We start from the raw sequence: 18,644 nt of genomic DNA, 5'->3' as shown, positions 1-18,644 counted from the left end.
TCCCCAGAGGGAGAGGCCTACCATCATCCGGATTATAGGCATTTGTATCGAAGTGTGCCTTAATATCATGCGCGATATCCCTATAAAAGTCCTCCGTTCGTATATGGTGAAGGAAGCTGTCTGTATCCATATAACAGAGCTGTATTTTAGAACTATGTTTGGGTTGCATGTAGTCATAATGGAACTCGTACATCACCATTTTTGACATATCCAATATATCCTGACCAATGTATACGGGCTTGTTCATCTTGACCTCAGTCTTGCACATTTCAACGCCTACCAAGTTTTTGCTGAACCGGCACCCACCCTTGAAATTTGGCCTCATGACAAGCTTTGTATACTTGTCCTCATTGGTAACCAGCTAAATATTGCACTGATTACGTATATTCTCCATGGTCTTGCCGAACACTGAGAGATTCATCAGCTTGTAAAAACCCTTCTCAAACTCGTTCTTTGCGTTTGCTTTCAACCTCGTGTTGTGATTGATATATCCCTTCAACCACGCTTTCTGGTTGAATCGAATCACACTTCTTACATTCTTCAATTCAAGCCCATGTTTTATTGCGTTGTGAAGGGCTCTGATATGCACCACATATCTATGCTTGTGTTCCAAATTTGGTACCAGTTTCTTTACTCTATAAACCATCGTGCGTTCGTGCAGAAACGGCAGCTTATTATGCTTGTCGTGTAGCTCCTTGGGGTAGTCTATATCAACCTCTAATATGTACCCATGCTTGTTCCCTTCAATGAATTCCCGATCCGCCTTTCGGTGAATGCCTTGACGTTCGATACCCAATTGAAACCATCTGTTGGTAGGTCCTGACGCATCGCCCACTTGTATAGGTTATTGGCATCGAGATATTGCAGGTATGAGGACTCCTCATCCGAGTTATACTGGTCTCCCATGTACTTTTTATTTGCTTTGGCAACCCGGTGTACCTCACCTTATACCCTTCTCGAACATTAGGAGCTTGTCGGGGTCTGTAAGGAGCTCTAGTCTTATTCCATGCCAGACCGGGCGCGGAGTAGAAATGGGCGGGATCAAGGCTGTAGTTGTCCAAGCACACCCCCGAAACGTTTCGAAGACGTCGGCTAATAACAGTACGTCTATTGTTAGGTAGATGTCATGATAGTCTCCCATGGTGACATTATCACCCTCTGGGATAATGACATCCCATACCTTTTTAGCGTATCCATAGTCATTGTCGCTGATACCCTTCATATTCAGCTTGCTGTAGAATGCCTCCTTGGCAGGTAGTTCTGACTCTTCGAATCGCTGCCATCCATCCATGTACTCGTAAGGATACACGCCTTTTCTCAGTATCAGCCTAAAGACATCATCTTTGTCGATGAACTCTCCCATGGATGGTACGTTTGCCTTCACCTTGTCCTGATGAAGCTGCTAGGTGGTATTTGATTCGCAATTTTTACACCAAAATTTTGCCATGTATTCAGCGTCTATGCCCTGGAATTCTAGACAGGTATCCGCACACTGATGACACTTCATGCCTACAGCGTTTGTACCAATGAGGTTGCTTGCCAATTTGTCTAGCGATGATGCCATTAATCGGCAGGAATCTATGAACTGAATCTCTGTGGTCAAAAGGTTTCATGCAGATGTGGCAGTGTGCGGCCTCGTCATGTCGTTTACATTCGGCCTCTGTTAGTTTGGTCATGGGTTCCTGTGGATAGGCATAATATAGTCTTTTTGCCCCGTCCTCCAAGTGATTAACGAACCTCGTCCCGCAGTCCTCACCCCTGTATACTGTTAGGGGGTCCGGTGCAAAGGTGCTATAGGTACACCAGCCAGATAGTGCGTGCTTGCTCAACTTTTTAGTCTTTTTGCCTCTTGCATCTTCTACCGGTATCAATAAGCTCTCGAAGTCGGCATAGATAGCAAAGGCTATCTTGAACTGCTGTTGGCCATCACAGTAGTATAGCCATTTCTCAGCCTCTGTTGGCATCGTAATTTTAACCGCCCCGTGATCAGTGGAGTACCTATAATGCTTGTCCCTCGATTCAACCGTGGGAGAGGCCTGTACGCAGTTTAGGCAGAAGTGCATTTTTGCAGTATTTCTCGAAGTATCACTACCTAGGAGCCGTGATAGGGATTTGACGGCCGTGTAGTGCTACTTTTTATTGTCATCTGTTACAAGCAACAGATTAACCTGCTTGTTGCGCCTAATGTTGTACTCGGATCGACGTAGGATGTTGATCTTTTTCTCTATTACGTACAATACGTTTACAGCAATGTCAGAGTTATTCTCTTCCAATTTGCTTATGGTCTTGGTGCTTGTGGGGAACTCTACACCCTGCCAATTGTAGTGGTTTATATAGGTTTCATCTGAGATATTCGATTTGGATTCTTCCCTACCTCCTCATGATGTAAGGATGCTATAACGGCCCACTTGAAGCACTCCTCATCCTCATTCACGGGGTTAATGACGGCCTCTTTAGAGGCTATCCATTTAGGTAGTTCGATACACGATGAGGCCCTTGTTAGCCTCAGTTTGTGAAAGTCTACGTCGAGGTGTAGGATTCGATTAATTGTAAAGCCACTTTGGGGTGGTAGTGCCGAATTTTCCACATGTGTTTTAATTTGGGCAAACATCCTATCTAGCATATCGTCTACGTCGCTACCCTGGAATATTGATGCTATATACTATGAAAGACCCTCTCCACCTTAATATGCTCCCCGTCGTTGGCCTGCTCCGGGTTCGTCTTCTTCTTCTTCCACATGAACCATAAGGATAGCTGTATCTTTGCCGACCCCATATCTTCCACCTGGTCCTCAACCAATTTTTTCACGTTTGGTCGCACCATCCCTATATACCCGTCGACGTCGGCTCCTCCTATACCAGGAATGCGGAAACTTCGGAAGGTCCTGTGGAGAGCATGCTTATGTTCTTGTGGGGTATAGTCCTTTCCTGTTTGATTGTATAGATTTTGGATTTCTTCGAGGTAGTCTTCCTCGGCGTCTTTTTCCACCTCATCATGGAGTGTAGGTCTTATGTTGGCTGCCATGCCATAGAGTCCAATCACCCCACGTTTAAAGACTGCAGAGCTCCTCTTGACCCCTTGAGACAGCATCAACCAACCAGTTGTACCATCCTTGCATCTTAGTTTTCACGATCGAACGATTTTTTGATAGTTCCTGTTTCTCAAATATATCCATGGCCTCCGGCGTTGGCACTATAGTTACAGGCTTGACCGGCTTTCGTTGTCCAGCCCTTCTGGGTGCCCTCTGTGGTACATCATCCAATAAGGAAATCAATTCAGCCTTGCGTAAGCTTATATTATCCGGTTAAACCACCGGTTTATAAAAATTTTGGAGCTCCTATTCTGCATACTTTGATGACGTCATCGATTATTAGAGACTTTACCCCACTAGGCATGGCTAAGCATGGTATGACATTGGATGGTATCGGATTTGTTCTGGCTGACCGTGGGCGTGCGCGACTGTGTGTTTTAGGGCTGTGCTAAAACATACATTTCCCTATCTCTGAAACAGCTGGGATCCAAAATAATAAATAATAAACTAGATGATTTTTCGTGATCTGTTTCTAACGCGTTGAATGTCGGTTTCTTTGTTATATTCAAGCAAATAGGTGAAACCACTTTTTAACAAAGACTTTTCGTAATGACTTTTCGCCTCGTTGACCGCCACCTAAATTTGTACATGAGCTGCTCGATTATTTTCAAAAGACTTACCACGTCTGCTAAGTTTTATTTTTTTGGTTAGGTAGTACCTCCCACCTTTTTTCGCTCAAGTTTGTCTTTGGCACCAAATTAAGCAAAGATCACATGCAACATAGTCCCCAAGGCATCTTGTATCGTTTCTAACATCGGACACGGCGATACGAACATGTTCCTGAGATAAAAAGTGACAACAGGCGCTGGCAACGAGGTTTGGATCACAGGGTAATTTTTTTGAATTTTCGGGCGCGCTAGCGTCCCAGCGTGTTTACGGTCTGCATATTATACTTATTTATGAAGTCATAAACAAGCCTCGGTTTCGATAAGGAAAGACATCAAAAAGGGGAAAACTCTAATAACAAGTGCCAGGTCGGAGGTTCATAAAAAACAATATTTTGGACGAGTTTGCGCGAGTTGTTCCGAATATCTAACAGACTATGGCCCTACGGCTTGAACACCCACGCGGGAATGGAATAAAACACTTTCTTTTTTTTTTCTTTTTTTTCTTAAGAGATAAGATAAAGTTACAACAAAGACTTAACACTTTTACACTTTTTGCAATACCAATTTTGGTTGGATTTCTTAAAAACGCTGTTTGGTATGTTTTCACACATTTCGTGAAACCATTTTTCGCACTTGTCACACTGCGCCATCCTTTCATTTCCAAAAATACCACGACACACGCAATAAAGTTCCAAAACCAAACATTTAAGTTTGCAACGCAATATTCGTTTTGATGATTTTGGAAAGGGTGACATTGATTGCACGTTAATGCACTCCAAAAAGTGCTTTCTCAGGAGTGCATCGTCGTATGTTACCTCTTCCGGATTTTCTCCAAATGCCAGCGAGGTTGCACAAGCGATGGCAAATAAGCCGCAGTCAACACCATTCCGTTGCTGTTGCATTGGAAGGATGTTAACATACAGCTGAGAATCGTGGTGGAAACAGAAGTCAGTAATTTGTTTCAAAGAATGGTTATTCACTGTGCCATTATTTAAACTGTCGTATAACAGGACATTTTCGTTGTTTGATTTCTGCTTGTCCATGTTAGTAGTACAAATCCAGTGAAGCTGACCAGTATGACCAGTGCGCTTTTCAATTTTGTGGAATTCCATATCCTCACATGTTAGCGTTTCACCACTAGGGTGACGTTGTTCTTCTTCCACTGCACCCACATACAAAGCAGAATCTGTATTGAAGTATGGCGATGACTTGTACTGTTCGGGGAAGTCATTCCAGCCTTTTCCATATACACTCATCACGGCAAACATATGTTTACATGGCAAGAACTTTTTTTTCCACTCAAAACATCCGCAACTTGGCCATTCATCTTCACTTCCAAACGATACTATATACACCTCTCCCTTCTCTGAACTTTTTACAGAATATAGATTCTTAATTTTCTGCAGCCACTCAGTTTTTATGCTTTTGCATAAATCAAGTTTCTCAACGCAATGCTTGACAAATTTAGGCGGCCTGTCGTGAATCCATTTCGGTAGCAGGGTGTTATATTTTCTGTATTTACTGTTGAAGCGTGTGTTTTTTTCAACATATCTAGAAAAAGATCATTATTTTAATCTAATTAAGAGTATTTTTCATCATGGATACTTCATTGAATACAATTACCTCCTGTATTTCTCGGGAAAGAACTGTTCAACCAAAACCGTTACCATCCCACTTAATGAATTGTCTTTGTACTGATTCAAAAATTCATGCTTTAGGTCTTTGTTTTGTCTCTCTACGCCGTTGTTTGTATTGACAACCACTTCCAACAAGTTTTTCCGAAATGCATAAACCCAACGCTGTATAAAAAATTAAAAATTATGAAAAATATAGAAAATATAGAAAAAAAGATAAAAGAAATTATGGTAGTTACGCACTTTGTGACAAGGCAACCAAGTAGTGGAAATCCATCTTCGGAATTTGTTACTGTTCTCAGCAAGCCAGATACTGCTTTCTTTTAACAATTCGACATGATGTTTGTACATTTGTTCGGATTCTGAGCTAGCGATATTTCTCAGCAATGTCAGTGCATCTGATTTCTGTGATCTCAGACCGTTAGCAGTTGCGGATAGCCATCTGTCCCATGCTTGCTCACGATGGAAGTCACACAGCAACACGATAACACCTAAAAATGTTACGTTGTCATTACTACAGTCGATTTAACATGACAAACAGAAATAGAAGAGATATTGAAACCTGAAAAAGTTTGCTCAGCTGAAATGATCTCCTCCTCACAATTGTCAACCATGAATATCTTTGGTTCGACAGATTTATTCCAATTTTTAAACATCATCAGCGCTTCTGTTATAGATTTTGTAGTTTCATCTTGAACTACAAATGAGCCAACCACTTGGTAATCTACGTTTGTCTTGACAGCGATGAAGAAAAGAGGCAACGAGTACTTTGTGGTCTTATACGTAGCATCAAGAAGACAGACACGATCTCCGTACATTTCGTAGAGTCTTCTTTGATTCGAGGTTTGATGGACGAATAATAGTCTGCTAGATGTTGTTGATAAATTGGATGCTTTTACTTCTTCTTTATTGTCTTTGTTATGATTTTGCTGTGTGTTTTCAAGTATTTCACCATAACCTCTAAAAAAGAAGTTGTCGGTAGGTGCTTGCTTTTTCCATTGTTCTATTTTCAATGCTAAGTTTTCTTGATCGATTTTTGATAAACGTAACTTTGTTGTGCTTATGTACATGTGGTTTGTGATGTCACGTCGTGTGGGAAAAAATCTTCTGTTTGTTGGTGAAGGAAGCATTTTATCACAAAACAACTCATTTTGAACATATATCTTTATGTGTCTTTCCATCTCTTTTACTTGCCTTACTCCTTGACCAACGAGTGCGTGAATTTTCGTTGTTATTCTTGAATCGACTTGTTGACTGATACCACCGCGCTAAAACGATTTCAAGTTTAATATTATTGCAATAGCGTCCTTGGTGTATTTTATACGTTACACTATATTATATTGACAATACCTCTCCTTGCAAATGGTCTGCGTGACAATCTAATATTTTTATCCAAATTTTTCTGTTGGTCTTCACTTGGGATTTATTAGCTGCCCAGTCATTTTTCAACTTTTTGGCGCAGTTTTTCTTCTTCCATTCAGTTAACTTGTCTATCTAAATAAACAATAAAATAATATTAGAACGGTGTTATCCTATAGCATTTACGGGTAATTTTGAATGGAAAAATATTATTTCACCTTGTAATCTGGAAAGGAAATAATATCTCGAAGGATAATTTTCGCTGGACAATCCATTTTTTTGGATACTTGTGCTAAGAAGCGCGAGGCTCCGATTGAATGATCATTCTTATTCTATAAATAAGAATAGTGTACTTGTTAATTCGATTTCTGTCATCGTGATACCAACAGAGAGAATTTTTTTAAATAAATATTCTGGAAATAAATATTTTACAAATTGTGTGTCCAAGAAACAAGTTATAAAAGCTGACCTGTAACTTATTTTCTTTTCTTTTTTTCTTGTGAGAAGCATTCCTATCAGTACCATGGGCGCAATCAAGGCTTTTTGTTCCAACAACTATAAACGGTACCCCTTCGAACATTATTTGAGAGATGGCAGATTTTTTGTCTTCAAACAAAATACACTTTCCTTTTAATTCAATTTCTAAAAATTTATTTGGATAACTTATTTCCACACTTAAATTAAAATTTAATTTAAATCACATTTTATGTAGCTATATTCTATTAAATATTTAGTCAAAACTTACTGTCTTCACCGAAAGCTACATCCTTAAAGTAGTTAGAATACGATGTTCCGGTTTCTATTTCATGTTGCTGAATTATTTCTTTAGCTTCTCGTAAGGAGTCTACACATTCTGTCCAACTTTCTAAAGAAGTAAAGTTTCATTGCTTAGGAGAAATGTCTTACGACGGTATAACATACACGTTTTTGTAAAGACAATGAAATGATGTTAAAACTTCATTAATTTGTGACCAAATCGTAGCTATTGCAAACAAGTAAAAATTGTTAGTAAAATAATACGTTTTCTTTGCACTTTTTCTACAATCTCTGGGGGTTTTTCCACTTCCATATCAGATTTACTTTCATGTTTTTGCTCCACTATTCTTTCTATAAAACAAAAGGATTGTTATTTTAAGCATTATTTTAACAAAAGGATTATTGCAATTAAAACATCATGAATAATTAATTTATTTTATAGATTTACCAAGTTTCCTTTTTCGAGATTGCGCATGATTTTTTTGTATTTTTAAAATTTCATCTCTATAATAAATAAATAAAATGCGCACTATAACTACTGTAGAAGAAATTTAATAATGTATAAATACAAAAATAAAAAATATATTTCTTTACATCGCATCAGATTTAAAGAACGAATCATCTTCTTCGTCACTTGAAAATAGTCCTTTTCCATCATATTCTACAACACGAGTATATCAAAATTGATTTTTTTTCACGATAAACAGAAATAAAAATGAAATAAAAAAACAGTGAATTCACCTATTTTAAAATCGCTTGAATCAATCTTTGCTTGGTCTTTTTCCATGATAATAGATCATAGATTAAAAATTATAACGCAAGTAATTTTGAAGAAACCAATGCGTTCGAGAAAACCAAGAGAAACCGAACCTCGTGCGCAGTTTTTTCGCGCGTCTCATGAATCATCGAGACAAGAATGGCCTCCGTATGTCAGCTACTCGAATTTCTAAAGTTAGTCGCCGAGCAAAATAGGACCTCCGACCTGGCACTTGTTATTAGAGTTTTCCTCAAAAAGGGCAGACAAAATGGGCTCCAGGAGGAAGCAAGAAGATAAACATTTGCAAATCCTGCGTGAGCTAGTTACCCTACAGCATAACAAGAAATGCTTCGATTGTGGTCAAAGAGGACCTACATATGTGAACATGACTATTGGAGCGTTTGTTTGCACATCATGCAGTGGCTTGTTGTAAGTTATCATAGCTAGAATTTTAGTTATAAGTTTACGTTTTTTAAAGCTTACCTCCCGAGAAAAATCAAGTTGACCTAAATCGATTCATAACATCTTCAGAAAAAACAATTTAACATTTATTTTATTAAAATCACTACAGTATTCAAGAAACCAGACAATGTTTACCTCATGTTTTTAAGCCTTCACCTCACTTGTTCGCCATTTTGCAAGTGAGCATTTAAGAGTATAATTATGCGCCTGACGTCACTAGTTAGAAGCTCACATTCGCACCCTGGGATGAGAGGCAAAACTTTGCGGATGTGATGTGATTTGTAAAAAAAAGTTCCATACGTTTGATGAATAAGGACAAATCCTTTTTTTAAATAGTAATATGGCTTCTTGCCCACTTACCTAGTTGTCTTAACCACCAAAAGAAACAAGGTGTATTTTTTTTCAACTTTCCCAAAGATCCAAAACAACGAACTATATGGATCAAACTAATCAAGAGAGAGGATACACTTCCAAATAATTTTAAGATCTGCGAAGCTCATTTTACTTCCGAGTTCTTTGATTTTAGAACTGAGTTTGAAAGAAAAAAACAAAAAGAAGAAGGTTAGAAGATTTTTTCGTTTTTATCGTCATTCATCGAACTCATGCGCTATTATCTAATTCAAATACGTTTACATATCAAAACTCACTGATCAAATTAAAAATATTCGCGGATTCTAACCCGCAACAGCAACGACACTCCGCTTCGCTCGTCATTATCTTACACTTGCACCACGTCCTTACAACAACAGCAACAAGTGAAGCGACTTCTTCTTGAATAGTATCCTCATCACAGCTCTCCCAACTGAAATCGGAGTCAGTGCTTGGTCTAGTATTTCGCCTGCTCAAATTGAAATTCTACAACATTTTCCCTGTCGCCCTTTTTTTCTTTTTTTTGCATCTCAGCTTCTCGGTATTGCAATTGAATGATGATTTCTCAACCAAAGTTAGTATTCATTTTCAAAGTTTCATGATATTTTCACGGAGGTAAACATACTCATTACCAATGAATTTCACTATTAAAGTTTGAGTAAAAAATTTCAATGCGCAAGATGATTTACGATCTTCTAACAGGTGACGTCAGAGCACTCAAGGTGAAGAAATTTATAAAACAACATTGCGGATGTTTTACCTCGTGTCAGAGGTGAATTTTTGAATCTTTGAATAGGCATTATTAACTTATAAGTGCGAATTAAGGAAAATAAACTTTATATTCGTAAATCACGTATGAATATGAGCCAATTTAGGTCAACTTAATTTTTCTCGGGAGGTAAGCTTTAAAGAAAAATCCTTGAAAACCTCCCTAGCTAGCTAATAGCTAGAGATTTGATTTAAATATTTAGGAAAACAAAAATTCATTAAAATCGACTTCTCCTTCTAAACACAATATTAATATTGACAAGAGACCTAAGGTTCACCTAAGGCCGAAGGAATTTGTACCTCAGTTTACCGTCATGTGTATCTCAGGTGTACCATGCAGGAAATTTTCATTATTCATTATTTTGCCCCTCCGCCTAGCTAGCTTGAAGCCGAAACCCTCAGAGCTCGAACTGGAACTACAGCGCAGAAAGACAACCTCTGGAGACTGGGACATATATCCAAATGAGGCAAGGCTTGATCGCACGACTTTGTATGAGGGTGCTGATAAAAAATGCGGGCGTTTTCAGGCAAGTTCGGCCTTTTAAAAAAAATTCAGGTATTTGCCCGAAAAAACCCGCATAGTCCCGAACAATGCCCAAAAAAAAAAGATTCACCATAAATGACTCTCGAAGAATTATTTAAAAAAGTATAACAATTAAAATGAACTAACTATATGGTAGCTAAGTTCTTAAAAGAACTGTTTTTTATGGTTTTTGATTTACTTGATAAATAACTTACATATTAACTTTAAACAAAAGCCCTTCGAAATTTAAATTAACACATTACATTTAAAAACATTCAAGAAAAGAACACTTTCGATCGGTTGCGACACCATTCAAAATTACGCAATAGCCTTTACGAAATAGGATGCATTGAGTATATTTCATTTCTTTCTTTGTGGAACTGTGATGAATATGTTCATCATCATATGTATATTGAAAATTTATTATTTTTTTATTTATTTATTTTAAATCATGACGACATGCGCGGTGATTCGAGTTGTTGTTGGAAATCCTCAGTGATGTTGGTGTGGTGATGTGTGAAGCATGTCGGAAGGGTTTATTAATATTCTTTGAGTCATTATTTCCTATTTTCATTCTCTGGAGGGAAAGTGAAGACAAAAATGGAATTTTTTTAAATAATGAAATTTTTCATGCAGTGGTAAATATACATGCGGGCGGCCAACGGTAAAATGAGGTACGACTTCCTTTGGCCTAAGGGAGAAGTTACAATTAACCTGAAACAGGATAATAGTCAGTCAGGAAAAACTCCAAATTTGGCAGACATCATGTGGCACCTAATTAGGCGTGCATAGCACAAAATCTATCAAAACAACTAATCGCTCCCGCATTTTTTCACATTGCGTTATTACAGACCCTGGCCTTATTTACGAAGGTAAAATAATTCAATTTGGTGGCTCGATTTTGTTCTAGAGGGGTTAAACTAGGTCCTTAAAAATTATTTTATCCTAATTAGGCACTGTGGTGCTTAATTAGTCTACTGTTTTATGCCTAATTTAGAGATTCTCTTCAAGGCGCGTTATCACCCTTATCGAAAAAAATTAACATATCCATTTTTTATATTTATTTCAAAGTTCAGACGGAGTTATGACTTTCCTGAAAATTTGAGCATAAAAAACCTACTACAAATGGAAATAATGGTACTTCAATTCTTAATTTATTGGGGTTTTTTCCAGCCCGCCATATTTAACGGTCTTGTTGATCTCTTATTCTCGTCTAATAAGCGGGTCGCCGCAAAATGTTCGTGTTAAACCGTAGGTAAACAAACAGCCTTATCTTTAAATGAGCACTGAGATGGAGTTCCATAAAATCGCCATTATGGTTGGTTCTGTTTAAAAAAGAGGCCGAGCGTAAAAACATCTGTATCACTTTCTCCACTTAGATTTAATTTTCTTCTATTCTATTCGCCATTGTTTTTAAAGACCAGACAAAACAGAAAGAAGAAATCACAGCATTGCCTCGTGGCTATTAATTATGATAATTAATGCTTATAACGCTCTTTCTTTTTTTATTAGCTGACCGGGATTATTGCATATTTTAGGCAAAAAACCCAACGGAGGAAAATGCTCATTGTGATAGTTGAAGATAGTTGAAGCACTATGGAGATAATTAAATTTAGAGCATGAAAGGGGAAATTCTGAATATTTAGGTATTCTAATTGTGTAGATTTGATACTGTCTCCATAATGAACAACTAACTGTTTGAACAAAGAAAAATAATCAAAAAGTAAGACAGCTACAGAGGTGAAGCTTTCTTCAGAAACAACAACAAGAAGTGGTCAGTGTTGCAAAGAAGTCTGATTTCAGTAAGCTAAAACGTGTAAATAATAAAGAATAACACAGAAACTACCCTCATTCACTATTTTTTCTGTAATGGCATGAATCCAGCAACCATGTGATCAATTTTGCCGTGCGTTTATTATCGCATGATTCGTGCAATGAAATGCAATGGCGGTTCTGTAGGCGAAGAGAAATTGGGGTGGGTTAGTTATTTCCATGAAACATTTGAACATGCTCTGGTTGTAAGTTTTCAATAAAATTTTCCGGGGAATGTTTTCTCATGTATATCTTTTAATTTTTACAATAAAATAGGCACCTCAAAAAAATTGCCTACAGGGTGATTACGCGCCTTTAATTAGCAGTACACTCTTAGTTAGCAGTTTTCCCTGACTGATAGTTAGGATAATTATACACTATATACTACAGTATAATTAGACGCCGATAAAACTAACTATATGGTAGAGGTTCATGCCTAATCATGTCTTCTCAATGTTTTTCCATAATGTTAGGGTAGTGTGTTGTTGTCATTTCAGAGCATCATAAATTGAACCTGCTAGTTATACAGTATAAGGCTTAATTATCCCGTGTCAGGGCCTTCAAATTTGTTATGATGATGCTGAGGTCATGCAGTGTTAGCAAAGTTTGTATTTATACATACAGCTAATTAATCATAAGTTAGCGAAATTGGGGAGATGGAGCGTGTGTGGGCTGGCGGATGTCACAGGGAGTTGTCTGGCAGAACGCTGACCATAATTGAATTGCGTAGCTCAAAGGGAGCATGAAATACTTCAGGACTTCTCATCAAAGCCATTGTCCCTCCTGGAAATAATAGACAGGGTATATCCCGCAATATTTCAGGCTTCTCATTTTGTAAATATGTGCTTATGTGATCAATCGCATTTGCCAGTTGACCACATTACGCAATTGCGTAGCGTACCTAATTTGCTCCGGGTACGCAATTTTTAAAATGGCTATTTATTTGTTTACCAAGCACATGCAAAGGATGTTACGTATGCGATACGGGCTCCAAGGTTAATCTTTCTTGTACATTTATTTTGCGGGAGAAAATTGGCGGATGTTTTGAATCGTGAACCCCAAACATGATGATTTGTAAGATGTTCTAAATCCAACAACTGTTTTGTCTTTAAAAATGTTAAAGACAGGCCAGGTTCAACTGTGGACAATTGCAGTGTCTATAGGAAAGACTCTAGAGCAAAAAGAGAATAAATCATAATTTTTAAAAATATAATTTATTAGAAATATGTCTAAACAAATCAATACAAATAATATCCATGTCATAAATTCTGTTTTCTTAAAAATTGAACATTACAGACATTAATTGACAAACAAATTTTAAAAAATGAGAATTGGTGGCTTAGTCGATAGAGCGTTTGATTCAATTGCGTATATTTAATTGCCGCCAAGGGGAATTGAACCCCGATCTCCCATGCAAAGTACGAGAGTGATACCCACTAAACTACGGTGCCATAATACCCAATAACGATATGATACCAGTACTACGATACGATACAATACGATACCAGTTACTCTCAGGTGGTAAAATAGCTACTACTAGTCGTGGAAATAAAAATGGGAAAGGTTAAAACATCGAACTATGGTGATCACTTTTGCTACTTTCAATGTGGATTCATCTGAGAATATGATACTTCTACCTTCCCTGGGGCATATTGTGGTACCATCTCTGAGAAATCCTCAAACTTCTAATTTTGACCTCACTGTTACTATTTCTAACTTCTGGACTACATCCTGATCAAGTCATTTGTAGTTGCAATTAATAAACAACACAACAGTGATTTTTATTCAGAAGTACACAGTTACGTTGTAATATTTCTAAGGAGTTTCGTTTTCTATGCTTACTCCACTAAATCAGTCAATTAAATGTAGTAAGTTACATACAAAAAACAGACAAAAATTGTGTGATATCTTGAGTACAAGTATGAATTTTACAAAAACAAAGTTATAATTGTTAAATAAATAAAAAATGGAGCCCATTTATACCAATTTTTTGTCACAGGAACTGAGCTTTAAGGTAATTTACTTACAACATGTTCTAAACATCCTATCTCTTTTCACTTTCAAAGACTTTTGATGTGAACCTTTAAGATGATAAACCTTAAAGGTTCACATGTTCACTGTAAACATAATAATGAGAATCAGATTGTTGATTTCATTAAAGTATATTCTTAAGCTATATATCTAAAGCTGAGAGCGTTAAAAAATTACTTTTTATATTTTATATTCATTTTGCTATCATTCATGTTACTTTTAAAGCTTAAACATAATAGCCGGAACCATTGATTTTTGCTGCATTTTTTACTCCCAGAGAACCTTAAAACATGTATCAAAGTACAATAATACCTTGAGTCAAATAAGAGTAAATCCAGATGTTTACAAATTCAGATGTTTTTATTGATTAAATTTTCAAATTAATTGTAATGTATAATAATGAAAAAAGAAAAATTACCTGGGATTACTAGAACGTTCTTTGCAAAATTTTCAATATAATTTTTGCAAAATGACCGAATTAGACTCAAACCAAATTAGGGTTTTTTATTTATTTTATCTATATTAACATGCCAGCTTTGGTGTTCAATTGTAATAATATTCAACTTACAAGATTTTTTTATTTAATTACTTTAGGCGTGGTTTGAACCCACCACATAGGATCAAATCAATCTCAATGGCAAGCTTTAACTCTCAGGAAATTGATTTTTTACAGAAACATGGTAATGAGGTAACAAAACGAAATTACCCTTCTTTTTTGTGTATGTACTGTTAATAAGGATGATATAAGGTAGTATACACCTTTCAGAATTAATTTTCTTCTGGACTGCTTTTTCTCTATTTTGGTAAAGCCAATGGATGTGTTTTTGAGATCTTCACCTAAACTTCCCAAATTGTGCACTCAGATCTGCGAATAAACAACTTGCCACAATGGCTTTTTCAATTATGGACTAACTGACCTCTGCATAAAAGCGAGGCTTTACTAGTACAAGTTGTAGATCGAGAACGTTCTGACCATGACAATACTGTCGTCACCAAAACAGTACTACTCAATGTTAAATATATTTAAAGCATTACAATTCCATTATTTTTTCACGTAACTTAATTCAGTAAATTTGGATTTTTTTTTTTGCATGGATTTGTTTTCTAGGTATGTTTTGGGACGTGGCTTGCTTTGTGGGAATCCCCACTGGCACCAGAACCAGAGTCACGAGATGAACAGAAAGTAAAGGATTTCCTTGCGCGTAAATATGAAAGAAAAATGTGGTACAGTAACCGACCTAAGCCAAAACCAAATCCCCAACAAGAGCCAGAAGCTAGACCTCTGAAGACTTTGCTTGGTGAAAACGCTCCTCAAGTCATTGTAGCTTCACAACAAGAACAAAAATCTGTAAGTTTACCAGGTGTAAGTTATCAATTTTTATTTGTTTTGGTATTTTTGTACCGTAGACAGCACGTCAGATAGCCAGCATGGGTCTTTCTATGGGCACTGGAAACTACCAGTCTCCCGGTTTCATACTTTTAAGTGATTTACTAAACTCTTTTTTACTATCCATGTAAATTCTACTGCAGGAATCTGCAAAAATAATGTCAATAACCTGCTTTGTCATTTTTAGCCCAGGATAAGCCCTCCTCAAGCAACACTAACTGCTGTTCAAAAGCCTGTGCAACCAGTGGCAGCCAAGCAGGAAACCAAATCAAACATGGATTTACTTGGCGATCTGGGAAGTGATCCATTTGGTTCGTCTGCTGCTCCTACACAAAGTAAGTCTGCAGTTAAATTTCGTTTTATGCATACTCTGACAGGCAGGACAGGATCGACGTAACATCCAGTCATTAATTAGCGATAACAATTAAATATATGACAATTTCATTGAGACAGATAATTTCATGTTATTTAAATATATATTGTTTTTGAATTATATGCAGCTTGATTTGTTAATTTACCAAACTGGCCATCATGCTTAATTTAATTTTAAATATCCTGGTGAGAATTTGATAATTGTCACTAAAATCAGTTTTAAAAGAAATTTCAGTGGAGTTTTAGATAATGTGAAAGGCAAAAAGCTTTAATAGGGAGGGACGCCCACTGGAGAAGGGCGCCAAATCAAGCATTTACGGTATACCTTTGACCTTCTATTTTGTAGATAATCAAGACGCATTTGGTATGTTTCAGCAGCCGCCTCCTGCTCAAAATCAATTATTCAATGTATCGCAATCTGCATCTCAAGCCATACCTCAAAGCAACTCCTTCGATATGTTTGCTAATGCTGGACATCAACAACAACAAACGAGTGGTGTTGATTTCTTTGCTAGTGCCTCTGCTGGAGGTTCTGTTTCATTTAGTTCTTCAAACTCAGGTAAATTTTAAGAAGGTTCGTTGTTGGTTCGGCTATGTGCGTGTCATAGACTTTTGGTGTAGACTCCGTATTGAAATGAACGAATGATTTCACGATAGATATGCATTTGTTTAGTAATAAAGTAATGACATGTATTATATATTCTGCAGTACTACTGATTTGTTTTTGTAGGTGCAGTCAACATGCAAACAGCAGCGGATAAGTACGCTGCATTCAGTGATATGGATCTGTTTAAATCAAGCACGACACAATCGGTTTTTAGTGGAAGCTCAGTGTTTAGCAACTCACCTAATACGTCGGTTGGCATGTCGTCCAACACGCAGCCGAATCCATTTATGTCTCCCGGTACGCAGTCAAGTGGCGCAGCTGTCTTTCAACAACAGCAACAGCAACCCGTTAATCCGTTTCAAACTGCAGCTCAACCACAAGGTGGTAATCCGTTCCCGCAACAGCCAAACAATCAAATGAATATGTTTGCTATGCAAAATCAGCCGCAGAGTAACTCCTATGGAATGTCGAATGGTAATATGAACTTTAACAGTAACCAGTTTCAAACTGCTAATTCGAACGCTTTTAATACAAGCTCGAACGTCAGTGCTAAGCAACAAAATTTAAGTTTTAATGGAGCTGGCATGACCACAATGGCTGCCAATCAGTTTCAAATGCAACCACAAAATCCATCGTTTGGTCAGATGTCGAATCAGTCAAATATGTTTCCGCAGTCGAACTTTCTATCGCAACAACAAAATGCGTTTAGCAACCAACAAAATTTCTTGCAACAACAGCAACAACCAGCTTTCTCTAGTACGCAATACAATCAACAACAAATATTTAACCGTCCACAAACTTCAATTAATCAATTTGCTAATCAATTTTCCACAAATTTTTCATCCCAACAGAGTCAAGCCAACGTTCCAGGTGGATTTCCTAACCAACAAAGCCAGGGTATGACAAAGCCACCATTCGGTGGAGTACAAATGCCTGGCTTGCAACAACAACAACAGCAAGCGTTTGGTTCTTGGGGACAGACAGTGAGTAAAAACCTTAAAAAAGCAGAATTTTTATTATTTTGTCATATATGCAGTAAACATTCTTTAAATTTTCATATTTAGTCGCAACAGCAATCGAGGTCCACTAATCCGTTTATGTGATGCCGTGTAATTGCGGATGCGATACAATCTGATACGATGTGATGCAATCTGATACGATCTGATGCGATATCTGCAGCTGTGAAGAAAGACTGGGCAGGTGTTCCAAGAAATGTAATAGGGCGAAAAAGCTTGTTGTCACAGAATATCTTTTTAAGAAGTACTGATTTCAAATAAAGAACAATTGCTTTATTTTCGAATTCTGTAAACCCTATAATTCAATTATTAAAGTTCTTTTATTTTCGCAATTTCTCTTCTCGTTCGGTTTAAATTGAACAAACATATTAGGTTTTATAAAAATGAATATGTTTTTGTTTTGTTAAAATAAATCATAAATTTGTATATTAATAAACTTCCTTCCCAGCCTCATTTATAGAGAAAAGGCTTGGGCCGAGACAATTATTTAATTGTTTCTATAGAATTTGATGGTAATTTTGCTCATTGAAATATGCTTTGTTTATGTATGAAATATTTTTTTTTAGAATTTACTGACGGAATTTCAACTCACTTTTACTCTTGTGTGGCTTTATTGCTGTTTTTTTAGCACTATTACAAACAACAATTCTCTGCGTTTTGACGTCGTGCATTCTGTCGTGCGTAGTTTTAAGGCCGCTAAAAGTTTGCCTTTTAAATCGATGCTTTGTATTTTTTTTGTCGAATATATATTGTAATTTCTGTCTTTTTATATGTCAATGTTTAAGCTCGACACCAAAGTTGATTGACTTGTACAGTGGTTAAAAACCAGCAGGTCCTCGGGACGAAGCTGATGGATTGTGTAGATTACGTAGATTACATGGCAGTTTCTATCCAATGTTATGTTGTACTTGTCATATATAGTCAGGGAGTTTCTTTTAAGCATGGAATTCCGTTAAAATTAATAAAAATAGTGAAGATTTTTAGGTGTTACTACTGTATGTGCTCTTGTAGTTTGAGAAAAGATTGTATATTTGAATTTAATTCGTTTGTCTTGCATTGCTTTCCGTCTGTCAGCTACCTTAAGGTAGTATT

General features: G+C 36.9%; 3 protein-coding genes across 4 annotated transcripts; 1 reads left to right on the top strand and 2 right to left on the bottom strand.

Moving 5' to 3' along the window:
* Positions 1-361: 361 nt before the first annotated feature.
* Positions 362-3,024, bottom strand: LOC130636885 (uncharacterized). Its single transcript, XM_057446734.1, has 6 exons — positions 2,683-3,024; positions 2,375-2,641; positions 2,169-2,312; positions 1,494-2,036; positions 952-1,402; positions 362-834 (listed from the first exon to the last, which is right to left on the bottom strand). The coding sequence occupies exons 1-6, from the start codon at positions 3,022-3,024 to the stop codon at positions 362-364; spliced, it is 2,220 nt and encodes a 739-aa protein (XP_057302717.1).
* Positions 3,025-4,047: 1,023 nt separating this feature from the next.
* LOC130636884 (uncharacterized) lies at positions 4,048-8,450 on the bottom strand. The gene is made up of 10 exons (XM_057446733.1): positions 7,897-8,450; positions 7,713-7,799; positions 7,438-7,557; positions 7,162-7,334; positions 6,911-7,024; positions 6,684-6,827; positions 5,896-6,601; positions 5,577-5,824; positions 5,323-5,504; positions 4,048-5,250 (listed from the first exon to the last, which is right to left on the bottom strand). Exons 2-10 carry the CDS (start codon positions 7,759-7,761, stop codon positions 4,221-4,223), a joined length of 2,766 nt encoding a protein of 921 aa, XP_057302716.1. The 5' UTR covers positions 7,762-7,799; positions 7,897-8,450; the 3' UTR covers positions 4,048-4,220.
* Positions 8,435-18,593, top strand: LOC130636000 (arf-GAP domain and FG repeat-containing protein 1-like). Of its 2 annotated transcripts, none has more exons than XM_057445568.1 (7): positions 8,435-8,634; positions 14,765-14,858; positions 15,279-15,533; positions 15,745-15,892; positions 16,276-16,488; positions 16,660-17,519; positions 17,601-18,593. In XM_057445568.1, the coding sequence occupies exons 1-7, from the start codon at positions 8,474-8,476 to the stop codon at positions 17,637-17,639; spliced, it is 1,770 nt and encodes a 589-aa protein (XP_057301551.1). In that variant the 5' UTR covers positions 8,435-8,473; the 3' UTR covers positions 17,640-18,593. The 2 variants fall into 2 exon arrangements, with proteins under 2 accessions (XP_057301551.1, XP_057301552.1); XM_057445569.1 differs by having other exon boundaries at positions 8,436-8,634; positions 15,279-15,518.
* Positions 18,594-18,644: the final 51 nt, after the last annotated feature.

This window comes from Hydractinia symbiolongicarpus, chromosome 3, assembly GCF_029227915.1.
Source record: "Hydractinia symbiolongicarpus strain clone_291-10 chromosome 3, HSymV2.1, whole genome shotgun sequence".
In the NCBI taxonomy this organism is placed as follows: Eukaryota; Metazoa; Cnidaria; class Hydrozoa; order Anthoathecata; family Hydractiniidae; genus Hydractinia; species Hydractinia symbiolongicarpus.
The sequence above is the reverse complement of the archived record's forward strand: the minus strand, read 5'-3'. Positions and strand labels throughout refer to the sequence as shown.

Bases quoted from the DNA above. Each gene is read 5' to 3' on its own strand.
- LOC130636000 (XM_057445568.1), top strand. From the start codon at position 8,474: ATGGGCTCCAGGAGGAAGCAAGAAGATAAACATTTGCAAATCCTGCGT. The intron at 14,859-15,278 runs GTAACAAAACGA...TTTGTTTTCTAG, and splicing joins TACAGAAACATGGTAATGAG to GTATGTTTTGGGACGTGGCT. The intron at 15,893-16,275 runs GTAAGTCTGCAG...TCTATTTTGTAG, and splicing joins GTCTGCTGCTCCTACACAAA to ATAATCAAGACGCATTTGGT.
- LOC130636884 (XM_057446733.1), bottom strand. From the start codon at position 7,761: ATGGAAGTGGAAAAACCCCCAGAGATTGTAGAAAAAGTGCAAAGAAAA. The intron at 6,602-6,683 runs GTATTGTCAATA...AAATCGTTTTAG, and splicing joins CAGACCATTTGCAAGGAGAG to CGCGGTGGTATCAGTCAACA. The intron at 5,505-5,576 runs GTGCGTAACTAC...TTTTAATTTTTT, and splicing joins CTTGGTTGCCTTGTCACAAA to ATACAGCGTTGGGTTTATGC.
- LOC130636885 (XM_057446734.1), bottom strand. From the start codon at position 3,024: ATGGCAGCCAACATAAGACCTACACTCCATGATGAGGTGGAAAAAGAC. The intron at 2,642-2,682 runs GTGGAGAGGGTC...TCAATATTCCAG, and splicing joins ACGACGGGGAGCATATTAAG to GGTAGCGACGTAGACGATAT. The intron at 2,313-2,374 runs GTAGGGAAGAAT...TACAATTGGCAG, and splicing joins CATCCTTACATCATGAGGAG to GGTGTAGAGTTCCCCACAAG.